The sequence below is a fragment of the Danio rerio genome, chromosome 10 (genome assembly GCF_052040795.2).
Source record: "Danio rerio strain M-AB ecotype USA chromosome 10, GRCz13ab, whole genome shotgun sequence".
NCBI lineage: Eukaryota > Metazoa > Chordata > Actinopteri > Cypriniformes > Danionidae > Danio > Danio rerio.
The window spans coordinates 26,064,472-26,078,675 of NC_141030.1; the positions used below are offsets into that span (position 1 = coordinate 26,064,472).

Genomic DNA, 14,204 nt, shown 5'->3' on the forward strand with positions numbered 1-14,204 from the left:
CTGTGCTTCTCAAATAGTTAACCACTAATCTTTTGTTATAACTACTGGCTTCCTTTTCCCATTTCTGTTTATATACATATAGTTGAGTGTTTCTTTGTTAATGTCAGACAGGAATAAATTCTTGATACTACTTTCTTATTAACCTTTCTGTAAGTATATAAATACCTGCACTACTGTTTTTAATTTTTTTTCTGAATCTATTCTGTTTTTACTAAAGTAGTCTTAACTTAAAGGTAGTTGAAAAGGTCTTGTTTATCTAAGTTATATGTATTCAAAAGTTGTTGAAAACTTTCTAATTCATTATCAGTAGTGATGAGACAGAAGGATGTTGTACCTTGCAAACTCCACTGTTTAAATCTTAAATCTAGTTTTACTGGCTTAAATTGAATATCATCTTCAACCCATCTTAATATTTTTGCTTCTTTTTTCTCTTTTAGGATTAACCATTAAGATTTTATTGTTGTTGTTTTTTAACCAGGGGTTCCTCTTAAGATATATTTTTAACACGCAGTTTATTTACAAAACAAATCTACAGGGAAAGGAATATCTAGAGAAAGAGAATCTTTCGAGTTTCATTGCTTGGGACCCATACCTGGAATTGCTTAGGACCTCCAAATCACCGCCTCTGTTGTTCATTATTTGGGAGTTTTGACATGCTTTGCAGCTGTTCTCCACTATGAGGCAGTACGTTCACATTTCTTCAGATCCTAAGAGAGAAGCTTGAGTGACATGGCAAAAGATTCAATAATCTAGATTATTATAGGTCTCAATGTTTGATATTTAACTTTGTAAGATGGACATTAGTGTTCTTTTTAATTTTGTGTTCTTTAGGATCAAACTGTAGGCGTATTCAATGATTTTACTGGTAGATTCCCTTAACAAACCAGTTTTGCCCTTTTGTGCTATCTTTAGAGGCAATTTTTAGAGGCATAAGGTTTAACTAAACAAACCCTATCCTGATACGCCTCGAGCAACTAGACTAAAGTTGAGGCGGGTTCCTTGTTTCATTCAAATACTTCAAACCCTTCCGACCCCGCAGCCAATATGTTTGATTCGTTGCCCGATAAGCTGTAGTGACATTTAAATTTGAGAGTACTAAACAAAATCCTCATGAGAGAAGCTTTTCTCAAAACATCCAAACTCCTTTCTGGCAGTCGCTATCAAACGCGCTCACCACCAGCAGTTGTTGCCATGTCCGCTTATTATAAGCAATTAAAAAAGCAACACATTTCACTCAATGAAATAAAACAACAACAAATATTTTTTGTAGCGTCTTTTTAAATATGTACTTTATTAAATACGTGTTTTAATCTGTTAAATTAAACTGTTTACTGTATTTACAGTTAAACATGATAATGGTATAATCGTCAAACATTTTAAAATCAACGCAATTGCCGTCAATTACTATTTCGTTTAAGCTTGTATTTTCAGACCTGGTTGCTTGTTTCTCTGGGGATCTGGCAACAATGCCGCCGGCGCGCGAGTCAAAGCTCGAGACTTTGCAGAGCAGCAGAGAATCGGACGGAGCGAACGGCACGCGTTGTTTCTGTTGACCACAGGACTACCTCGTTTCTTGTTTCCTACCTTTTTGCGTCTATTATAATCGACTCTTATCGATTATTGTCACATTGTTTCTTTTAATGCCCCAAACCGGTTGTGTTTCTTGTTTTTCCAGTCGAACTCTAATTCATTGAGTAAGTCTTGGTGGACATCCTCACCGTTGTTGCAGGACTGGACCTCACATTTACGTGAATGTTTTGGATGAATAAAACGTTACGTGAATGTTTTGGATGAACGAAAAGTTTGATTTTGGACCTCAGAAAACGTTTCCTGCACTAACGCTGACGGACGACACTTTTGTGTGCTGAATGACTGAGTTATTTGTTCAGGGTGGATGTTCAGTGTCTCATCGGGAGTCAAAATACAACTTGGGGTCCTTGATAGAAATGCTAATGCTGCGGTTGATGGAGAAACATTTCTAAAAAATCACCCGCAGTGGACCTGGCGCCCCGCATCAGTCTGCGTGCACTTCAAAACCTTCAACTTCACCACATCCACAATCATAACATTGTTTGAAATTCACCTCGAATCAGATTCATACATTGAGCATATGGCAGTGCCTTCTCAAATCTGACAATACTTGCGACTTTCATTTGAGGTCATTGCTTGCTTTGAATGGAACAAAGGAGGTTGATGTTTCTGAATCTGATTTCTTCCACAAACATTCAGAGATTTGAGCTCCGGGTGTTTCAGATGTGGATGTTGCGGTCACAGCACCTCCTCAAGCGCTGAGGGATCTGGTGAAGTTCAGCCCTCTACTAGTCTTTTGTCTCTATTAGGTCCCATTCATTTGTCTTATAAGAGGAACATGGGAATCCAGACGAGGGGAGCCTGGGTGGCCATGGCGTTCTCGGACTGGGTCAGTGCTTTGGGATTTCTATTAATCTTCCTGATGGAGAGTTTAGCAGTGGATGCGACCAACATGGAGCCAGTCTACTGGAACACTTTAAATAGAAGGTATGTGGTCAATTGAGAACTCAGATGCAAGTTTACAGTAAGTTAAATCTTATAAAGACTAATTGAGAATAAAATTTTCACCAATTGGGTAGGACTTAATTATTTGTATTTGTTGTTTAAATATGAAAACAAGAATGTATTACATGTCAGATCTTATGTTTCCAGGTGGTAAACTTGTCAGATTTTATGTTTCCAGGTGGTAAACTAGAGCAAACTGAATTTTATACCCAAAAAAAACTAGTAACTTTTTTTTTTTGACTTAGAAATGAAGATTCTGAAATTTTAAGCAGTTATGCCATATAGGAACTATTTTGGGTCTAACCGATAACTTTTCAATAGAGAGATGTTAAAATATCCCCTTTTTTCTTTTTTATGAAGTGAATTTTAGAATTATATAAAACCTTTTACACTAAAGAACCTGTTATGGAACGAAAAAAAAGTTTTATGAATGCTAAAAGTTCTTCGGAGCATCAATAATGAACCCCTTTTACAAGAATAAACTTAACAAAAACATCAAGGATACTTTTAAGGTCAGTAGAATTTTTTGTAGGGCTCCAGAAATTATTTTTTTAGTTAAGTTTTTTTTTTTTTTTTTTTTTTTTGGAGTGTAAGATTTCTCGATCAACAATCTATCATTTAAAAAAAATAAAGGAAAAATTCATGAAAATAGGTCAAAAAGTGTGGGAACCTTACATGCAAACTTAAACCAAGTTGGGACAGGGGTGACTTTGGCCTGGGCTGCAGTCTAGTTAACGGTTTGGACAGACACTCTCAACTGAGAGAGGCAAGGGGGGCATTTTCCGGCTGGCTGCCTCCCGATTATGGGTCGCGTGCATGCCCTCCCTAGATAAGGCATTCATGCTTTACCCGCAGTGACACAATCTGCAAACCCACACAAAGGTCCTCTGAATTTCGCCTGTGCTGAGGATGCTGTCTGGACAGCAGGAAAGGAGAAGCCACTTTAAGAAGAATGTAGACCTTGAGTGAGGCACAGATTCAGGAGTTCCCTTTACCCCGAGAAGGAAAAGAGAATTTAAGTAAAAGAAAAAGTTCTAGTTAAGCATTTATGTTGAAATAAATGTGTATCAGGATATGGAGATGTATTTATTAAACTTCATTCTAATAGATGTTAGAGAAGTATAAGAGATGACAAATAGACCTGAGACAGAAAGATAAACATGGTTGGCTAAAAGAGAAATAATTATAATAATTTTAAACAGAGGTTAAGCAAAATGGTTGCTTGAAATTGAAGGGTTTGGGTAGATAATGTCATATATAAGAAGAGATAGAGAAAGTCACTCATCCATATGAAATAAATGTTCCTCTGATATCTGAAAAGGTCAACGTGTTTACTCACACCCCACCAACCACATCTCTCTCAGGTCACCTCACTCTTTTCTTCCACTCCTCCTCTTCTTCTCTCCCTCTCACACAGACTGACACATGCAAGATTCAACTGAACATTGTAACACAACATCTGATTCGTTCTTTGACTATCACACAGCAACATTCATTTTGAAATTTGAATATTTCATGATGGAAAAACATTGTGTAGAATTTTATATTTCTGTCAGGAATTGATTAATTATGATATATAAGAATGAAAAAGAAAACTGATCGATCAGAGTTTGCTACTTGGTGTTTCATTTTAGTTTTTAGTTTTCAACCTTTTTTTCTTTCAAAGTTAAAACATTAAGTTCAAATATTACTAAATATTATTGCCAAAATCTGAAACTAATGTAAAATGCCTGTCTGTAGGTTTATACACCCAACATATAACTTTTAAATAATTTTGATTATTTTTACTTTCTTGCATTATGGGGCCGTGTTTTCTGCTCAGACAATTTTGAATGTTGAAACTATTTATAGGTATTATTTTTTAGGATATGTATTGTAATAGAAATAGTATATAAATTTGTAAAATAACATCAACAAAAAAACTGCTTGCAAAATATTATTATTATTATTTATGTATTTATTTTTTTGTATTTGTTTTTAAACTGTAATTCATATGAACAATTAAGATAAAACATTTATTAAAACAACTAAATGTCAATAAAAGTCATTTTATTGTTTGTCCAACAAGTACATCAAAAATGACACACACAATGCAGATCAAAAGCATAAATAATTGGAAACACGACTAACAAAATACAGTAACCTGTTAATTAATGTTTCTTTAACTTTGTATGAACAATTGGCACAAAAAAGACCAGCTTAATGCAAAATAAACATTTATATTATGCATCAAATACAGTAATACAACGGTTACAGTAATACAATTAAATAACCTTGCAAAGAACATTTCTACTTCTCAAAATTAATAGTATCATTACATTTTTGGCCATTGGCATCCTAAAGTTCACCCACATTCAAGTGTTGCCAACAGAAAAAAAACTTTCAGAGAAAGAGGAACATATTTCAAAGAAAATCAGATGCTCAGTTCACAATAAGACCAGAAAAGTGCATTAAAATGTGAATAGGATGGGTTTTGAAAGTTGATGAAGTTGACTGGCAAACTCTCAAAGGTCTTGTTAAGTCATGTAGCACGTTTCACGTCTGGAGAAAACCATTAGTATCTCCACAGAGCTTGTGCTGAGGAAAAAAAAGATGTTGAAACAGGTCAGACAGGTTATGGGATGGAGGGCTGTGTGGGAGGAGAGGAGTGGATTTCGGCCCCTCGATGAGCGTAATCAATGGCGAGCACAGACTGTCTCCATGCATCGCTCCGGGGGAAGTTGTTGTACAAGTCTCTGCCTCAAATGAACATTAAAAATTTAATCTTTCATAGCTCCCTCAATATTTAATGAATCAGCTGCTAATTGGAGACAGATAAAAGCGTTCTTAACTGGGTTAAGTGTTTCAAATTAAAACATTTTAAGGGTAGGAAAAGATACTTTGGAAAACTGACAGACCTCAGAGAGTGTTCAGATCTTCAGACTTTTGACCATTCTACTAGTCGTGCTAGGTTTTTTTTTTCTTTCTTCTGGCGAGTCTGTGATTGATTGGTTCTCTTTGGTGAAAGATCTTGTATAGAGCCTTTCTAGAGACCGAGAGCAGAGCGAGATTAAACATTGTTAGTGAAAAGAATGGATTTAGGGTTCGTAAATGTGCTTCACGGTACAAGGCCCTCCCACATCTCCCAGCCATTTGTGCGCGAGAGAGTGTTTTTTTGAAAAGATAAGACCTCGCGGAAAATGCTACATTGTTAAAAGAGAGCTTGTGATTGTGGCATTAAATGGACTGAAAATGGAATTGTACCACTTGACCTCAGTTTCCAGGGGTGTGAGAGTGGGAGGATAATCCTCCACACAACACCCCTCCATTAGTTCATCATATGGGCTGCTCCATCATCATCAGACAAGCAACAAAGCCATCTGTGAAGGGATTACTACCTCTATACACACTTTCTCTACTGCACTTTTCCTTTCCGGGGTTAATGTCTTTCTCCCTCTCTGTCACATTCCCTTCACCTATTCATCTTACTCTTTCTTTCTCTTTCCTCATTCATTACCTCTTACATTTGTGTCCCTGCTCTCTCTCTCTCTCTCCCTCTTCCTCTCTGGGTTTCTGTCTTTAATTTCTCACAGGCTGCTCTTTCTTAGCCTATAGTATGAATTCTATCACCGATATTTCTTCTACGATTTCTTTGGGGAAGTAAAACGAGTTAATTCCATACAGTAAGGCGATTAGCGTGGATCAAATAGTCTAGATGCTTTGAAATGTTTGAGTTTTCAGACAAATCTGACACTTTGGTCTCATTAGTAGTCATAGGAATTCATACATATAAAGTGTGGTTCTTCTAGTTTTTATGCATTCTGAAGCTATAAATTACAGATCTTGTTAATCCAAAATCTGTTATTTATTACAAAATTTGTAATTTATTCCTTCATGTTGTTCTAAACTCGTAAGACTAAGAAAAAAAAAAGAAATGTTTCAATGCTCCTACTTAGAAAATCTGTTCACCCAAAAGTTTTGAGCTCAACAATTAAGGCTCCAGAACTACTTTTGAAATTGGTGCCACCAAATACTACTAACTGAGGCATCAACACCTGATTTGGTAGCAAGGCACTACACATTAATACTAATGATAGTAAAAGATTTGTCTTAGAAATGAGCATGCTTGACAGCAGCTTGACAGGCCCAATCCAAATTCTACTCCTTAGCCCTTCCTTTAACCCCCACCCCTCATTTTGTGCATTCACGTGAAGGGTTAGCAGTGTCCCAATCCTTTTTAGCTTGAAGGCGTAGGACTAAGTGGAAGAGCTAGATACCCCTGGAAAGAGATTTTTCAGGACCACACTCAAAACCAAGGGGTAAGAAAATTTCCCAGAACACTCCAGCTACACCGGCAGCATGGCTGCACACGGAAATAAGGAGATGCAAAAATTGGGATTTTATGTCATTACGAATTTTAAAACAAACCAGCCTATGCGTTAATACATTAGTAATGGTGTTTGTGTTTTACCGACATGCTTAAAAAAAAACGCAAAAATAAAAACCGCAAAATTTTGCTATCTATAATCCCTAATAATAATATAGTACTCCCACAACATTCTGTCACTCGATGAGTCTCAAATCTCCTGTCAGAAATGTTGTCGGCGCCAGTGGTATAGTGGTTAGTGCGGCGACCCGGGTTTGATTCTGTTGTCCTGTGCCAATCCTTCTCCTCTCTGCTCCCCATTCTTTCCTGTCAATTCTCTCTACTGTCCTATTAAAAATAAAGGTGAAAACCCTGAAAAAATTACTACAAAAAAAAGAAAAGTCTAGTAGCTGGAATGAGCTTTTTACACTCTGCCATAACGTTAATGTTGTTTTCTTGTGTTTACATAGATGAATATGGCCAGGGTGTAAATTGATCAATATGATAACATAATGTATGCCTTCAGTGATTTCCTGAAGATAAATACCAAAAAATAACGCAACTGGAAAAACTACAGCAGTCACGATTGTCTGATCTCATGAAGCAAGAGATCGCGATGACATATGATGAAGTGTGCAGGTGTCAGGTGTCCCATTTCTTAGGGGTGAAGCCTTTTGAAGCCCTTCCTCTTCACACTCTGTTTCAAGGGGAAGGGGTAGGGGTACAAAAATAGAATTAGGATTGGGTCTAAGTATGGCAGGAACGTTAGTATGGATCCAGATATAAATGTAAAACTGCTAATCATCACTGTAAACAAAATGTTGTGTTCCAAACAATGTGTTAGGACAACATAAAGAAATTAATTATTAATTAATTATTATTAATGGAACAAGTGAAGGGCGAGTAAATGATGACCAAGTCTTTATAATTTTGTGTGAACTATCCCTTTAACTTGGTTTCTATTATTATTATTATTATTTTGATTAACAAAAGACCTTAAGTATACAAGTCCATAAAGCCTCATTCACACTACAAGCGACTTGCAGTGGCAAAGCGACAAGCGACCGTTTATTTCAATTGAGAGTGAGTAACTTCCGGCAACCTCCATCTACGCGAGCTACAGCGATCGTTGGTGATCAGGTGGGAGTGTCAAGCGATGCAACAAAGTTGAGAATCTTTAAATTTTATGCAAATGAAGAGCGAATATCTTGAGTGACAGCCAATAGGAACACCAGTAAAGCTCACGTGATCCTGTCTCAGCTCAGAGGCTGGTTGCGTTCTCCGTGCTGTAGACCTATACAGACCTGCATTTGCAGCAGGTCGCGTTTTTACTAGATTGTGTATTTTTATTGTATTTTATTAACGTCTACCACCACCAAACCCTAAACCCAACCATCATAGTATGAATTCGTATTCTTACTAATGGTCTTTTGTTTTTGCACAAAAAAATACAACTATATCATTAATCTATTAAACTGTATTGTAGTTTAAGTGATAAAATTTTTATTCAAATCAATACAGTATAATAGGTTAATAGTTGTATAAGGTCTATATGAATATCACACATTTCTGCCAACAGTAAAACCATGGTAAGAGTTGGTGATTTGGGGAACAAAAGCCTTCTATTCTAAAGGCAGTTGTTTTCCACATTCTTGTTAAAAACATGTCAAACCTTGTGGTTTAACTTGCCTTTAAAGTAGTGAGAGAGCTCTGTAATGAATTTAAACATTTAATTTTATAAATTAAAAACCGTCTTAGTGGTTTTAGTGGCCACATAAATGACTAAACCTGTGAAACGAATAATTAACTTTTCAAAAGTTTGCATTTTCAAGCCCCCAAGCACAGATGTTGTTCAAACGAATGGTCAAAAAGTATTAAAAGTCTTCAGTAGTACAGAAATATCTTCACTATTATTGTTTTTGGATAAGAAAAATATCATTCTGTAAAAAAAATGTATATTTTAAATGAGGAAAATAAACTTGCGTTATGGATAAGACTAAAAAAAGTCTGGGAGTTTACAGTATACAACATACATTGTAGAAATTCTGTGAATTAAACTGCACAACCCAAAAGAACTAATGCTTATCAAGAGGATAAGAGTTGGCTCTCTATAGAACAAAATGGTTGATCTTATTTTATTTGACATTTTTGCATTTATGAGGAAAAAGCTTTGTTATGGGTGTGACAGATGTAAAATTGGCACATTGGTAAATCCAATATAATTGTTTGAAAATATTGACGCAGACATTTTAAAAGTACTTTAAAATAATTGCTTTCACAAAAAAACGTAGAAACAGTTTTCTATTTTGATGATTATAATTTTATTGCAGAACAAAGCCAGCAAACGTAGCTAGCAACAACTATATACAAGCCAGGGTTTGCATTAAATGAAAATACATTTAAAAAATAAATTATAATAAAAATAAATACAATAAAATAATAAATAAATAATACACAGGAAAAGAAAGAGACCTTTATTCACCTTATTCTTTGCCGACGACGGCAAAAAAACGATACTATGCTCGTTACTATGCTTGATGTTGCAAACTGATATTTTCTTATTATATTATTCTACTTGGTCTGTATAGTAATGAAAACATTTGTTTGTAGAGCAAGTAGTTTGACCGTTTTCTCCCATAGGCGACTAAATAGGAAGTTCTAAAACCATCCCGAAAACAGGCGCACTTCCGCATTTTGAAATAAGGTCAATACACCTGTAATATAATATTATTTATCTTTCAGTATGCTTTAGTTTAGTTATTATATAAGACATTTTCTCAATAAAATCAAACCTTGCTTTGATTGTTTGGGGTTTAGCTCTGTTAATTCTTGCTGTAGAACGTTCTAACAGCACAATATTTTATTGTTCAATAAGCCACATTTTGTCCGCTGGGAATGCCGGATCATGCCGGATCATGCCGTATTTTAAATATAACCTTCTTGGCTGCAGTTAGTGCAGTGTGAAATATTCTACTTTGGAGAGTGTTTAAGTTTAGATCATAATAATCATTCGGTAAACAGACATTGGGGTATTTAGGAATAAACATATCACACAATTCTGAGATAGTTTGAAATACCTTATACCAAAATGTACTGATAAGTGGACATTAAAAAAACATGCAAATATGGCCTTACAGAGTTTGAATTACTTTCATGGCAACGTTGACATTTGTATGGAATTGCTCAAATGTTAATTTTTTTGATAAAAGTGAAGAAATTACAATTTAAACAGTCCTAGAAGAACTGCATTGTTTACAGCAGAGGTAAAGAGATGCTGTATACAAGCTTTGTTTGTTACCTTTCAAGTTGTTATGGATCTTTTTTTGAAACGGTGTACAGCTCTGCATTTTCATGATATTGACTTGGATTATTATTTGCATAGGAACATTTTAGAAATGAGATTTAGAGAGAATTCTCTTTTTATTTATTTTAATAATGAATATATCACACTTTTTTTCTTTGTGGCTGTCACGAAGGCGTTCATATTTATACCAACAAGCCTTCAAGCATCATCGCTTGACTTTTTGAGCTTTCAATTTCATTGTAATTTAGCTGGACCTGCCATCTTCTTGATGAAAACCTCCCTCTCTTGTTTCACTCATATTTAATTTTGCTTTTCAAAGGTGCGTCTCTGGCATGCCTTCAAAGCCCTGGCATGATCCTGCACTGTGTGTGGAAAGCATAATTACAGTTTTAAAATTACTCTGATGATGGTTGTGAACAGAGGAGGTATTACGGTGGACTAGAGACAAAGATGGTGCTATACATCATCTGTTAACATCAGCACTCCTTGTAAAACACGTTTATGACGATGACGACCGTGATTGTTTCTTTAGCTGTTGTTCACTTTTGATGAATGTCATCTATGGATTGAGGCTGCGCAAGATTAGGGTTATGAGATTATCCAATTTATTGGGAAAAAAACCCTTCTCTCTTTTCTTCCTTTGCTGTGTCATGTTTGCCATTCTCATGAAGGTTGGACAAGCATTCACTGTTTCTGAAGGAGAAATGCAGATAATTGGCAAGCTTTGTATGAGAATCATGAACAATGAATTGTTAAAAAACAAAATAAAGAAACGTAAACAGACAGCAACGAGAACGTATTTGTTTTTTTAGACTAGTTTGTCGTCCTTTTTTTTAACTCTCTTATGTCCCATAATAGTATACAAAAAATCTAATTGGTGATCAAATAATTTCTAATAAATTTGGCAATTAATTACAAAAACATTAAAAAGTAACACACATTTAAGTCATATTACATAGGGATGCTCCAATGAGTATTTTTGCAGCCAATACCGAGTACCAATTTCTTGTCATGGTGATCACCCGATACCGAGTACCATTTCTAATGCTTCAAGCTTTATAACGCATTAAGCACATTTTCTCTCTTAGTATGTAAGTAAGTATCTCGCCCTAGCTAGGCATATAATACCTTAAACATGTATCTTATAACCATTTAGATGTGAACATGTAATGGCCAGAAGCAGCTTTACAAAAAACAATTCATTCGTTTATTTTACTTCAGCTCAGGCTATGTATAATACACGGGAGCGTTTGTGCGTCTTCATCTTCTTGTAAACTCATAAGCAAACACCTGCGGTCAGATCATGAGTTCGGCCAGATTGCAGAGTACCGATCGAGTCATGAAATGTGATTATCGGCCGATATCAATCTTCGGCTGATTTATTGGAGCATCCCTAATATTTTAATAACAGTTCATGAAGTAAATAAGGTTATTGTAGTATCACTATTTAGACCATGGTTTCCGCCACACCAAATTAATCCCGCCACTCCTACATTACAGCTTTTCATTCAAAACGCAGTCATTGTTGTTTTTTTACAGCAGGTTATAATCACACCAAAATGTATTTAAAGGTAAGTGAATTATAACAGAGAGAACTTTTCTGTAATCATAGTAGTATTGTGCGTTATTCGTTTAACCCTTTAAAGTGAAATGCTGACTGACAGGGCTGCATGATGCCAGCAAACATGACATAGCTTTCACTTATGATGAACACAGTTTCCATAATTATACATTATAGATAAAGGTCTATGGCTCCGCATACAATGACTTTATCTTGCTGGAGTTAATAGTTGTTTCACTTTACTTTAGGACGCATTAATGCCGCTTTTTTAGTTACAATTGGCAAAAACACTTTTATATATTTTATCGTCTGACCTTAACTTACTGACCTCTGTGCAATTCTTTGGAATTGAATGTGGTATATGCACAAGCACTTTTCATTTTAAGTAAGCCAGCAAACTTTAGATAAACATCTGGTAAACTGTCAATCCATTACAAAATCGCTGTGTTTAAGATCTGGTTTCTTTAAAAATCAGTGATTTTTACTGCCTGACTGAGATGCGATATAAAGTGGGTCTCAGACCAGACAAGAAGTGCATTCAATTCCATAGTTCTGCACATTCAATTCAATTCATCTTTATTTCTATAGCACTTTTACAATGTAGATTGTGTCAAAGCAGCTTAACATTGAAGTTCTAGTAAACTGAGAATGTTTGAGGTCAGTTTTCAGAGTTCAATTTAGTTCAATTCAATTTAGTTCAGTTCAGTGTGGTTTGATTTTTCACTGCTGAAAGTCCAAACATTGAAGAGCAAATCCATCGATGCAGAGCTCCACAAGTCCCAAACCAATCAAGACAGTGGCGCGGAAGAACAAAACTTGTTCTTGAAAGTGAGGAAAAAACCCTGAGAGAAACCATTTCTTCTCTGGCCTAACTTTTTTGTGCAGAGCTGCAGTCTAGGAGCCAGGGGAACGCTGGATGTCCATGTCTTTAAAATATGGAAATATTATTTTTATATTATTATTTTACCACAGTATTTTCAATGGAGTTTCAATGGAGTGGGCAAGATTTTTACAGTATGATAACCTTGGATAAAAATATCATGGTTTCATGGTATTGTGATTACTGCTCCAAAATAAGTTCTTTTTAAATGTCTGGGTACAAAACAACAAAATCCCCCCCCCCCCCCCCCCCCCCCCCACACACACACACACAGTTTCATTGAACACAAAATATTTAATTTTAAGAAACATTTAAAATATTTTAGACCAGTAGCTTTTAATGCGGCGGTTACCTTTCTGCTGGAGATACCATTGCCTTAAAAACTAAATAAAATAGTTGTGAAAAGCATGTAAGAAAACAAACTTACATATACCTTAGGAACGATATAACAGAAAACAGTTTCAAAACCTTGACTTTTCTAAACCATGGTAAACCTTGAAACCGGTTATCTCATGCCTAGGTTCAGCACTCGCCTGCTTCTCCTGATGGTGCTTGCTCTTAAACAGCTTTTCATCTTGTTTTGTGCTTGAACAACTAAATTACTGCTTAAGTCTATTTAACTAATTATATTTTAATTACATTATAACATTAAAAAGAAATTGAATATAGTCACATTAACCTTTCATTGGTAGTTAATTAGTTGTTGTAAAACACTAGCCGCACATTTACCCCATTAATCTAAACACGGTGTGTTGAACATTGAAGCTACACACTTCCGATCTGTGCGTGCAAAGATATTCATATACTAAACAGGCCGCAGAACATTTCATCCACAAACTTTAAAAAGAATCAGATTTGGATGAATTCCCTCACGGCTCAGTTCGAACATGAAAACCAAGAGTTGAGAGAAGGCGAGAGAACACATGAAAAGTGAGTTGGGAGTTTTCCTCTCTCCCTGTTCCCTCCCCTCCCTCTCTTCCAAACAAAGGGAAGGTTATTTTTAGTGACGTTCATTTTTAATCATCCGAGTGTTTGGAGCTTGATGAGTCTTTTCATGTTGGGCTGAGGAGTCAGCAGCCTCTGGGCCCATCAGCTCCCCGCATGGAGCTCCTCGACCTGACCAGAACACAAGACCACCCAGTAGACCAGTTTTTCTGGTGCACAATATCTTACTGGCAGATCATAGTATTTGCTGCTAAGCTGGAGAATTGCATTATTATTTTCAGTATTGCACCATATTTGTTGTAATGTGCCTGTAATACCTTATCGGTCTCATGTGTCAGTGCAATGCAGTTTAGTTTTGACAAATGAGGTCTTGTGACCTCTGCGTACTATTTAGTCATACTCTGTTGAGCTATTTTTGATCACAAGGACCAATCCCAGATTTACAGGGGTGCTAAACACCTTCAAACAAAAGCTAAAGCAGTAAGAAGCTGTAATAATAGGATTTTGGTAAAATACAATTGGCAAACGCTCAATTGCGCATTGAGAGTTTTGTTTACAGCGTTGGGCAAAGCAGCCAATCACATACCTATCTGTTGAGCTCTTGAATGCATTGGCCAATCAGAGGGTTTTAAGG

The 14,204-nt window shown here is 35.9% G+C and overlaps 1 protein-coding gene and 1 long non-coding RNA gene across 3 annotated transcripts in view; both read left to right on the top strand.

Annotated features, from left to right (window-relative positions):
• Positions 1 to 14,204, top strand: part of LOC147842056 (uncharacterized) — a 592,784-nt gene that overhangs the window by 196,381 nt on the left and 382,199 nt on the right. The gene's annotated exons all lie outside the window — the stretch shown is intronic.
• efnb3a (ephrin-B3a) overlaps positions 1,502 to 14,204 on the top strand; it is a 72,322-nt gene continuing 59,619 nt past the window's right edge. For both annotated transcript variants that reach the window (XR_015501113.1, XM_087270552.1), the window contains exon 1: positions 1,502 to 2,517. Coding sequence is in view for 1 of the 2 variants with exons in the window: in XM_087270552.1 (XP_087126678.1) it covers positions 2,369 to 2,517 (149 nt within the window). In the remaining variant the exon portion in view is untranslated. The remainder of the gene's footprint in view (positions 2,518 to 14,204) is intronic.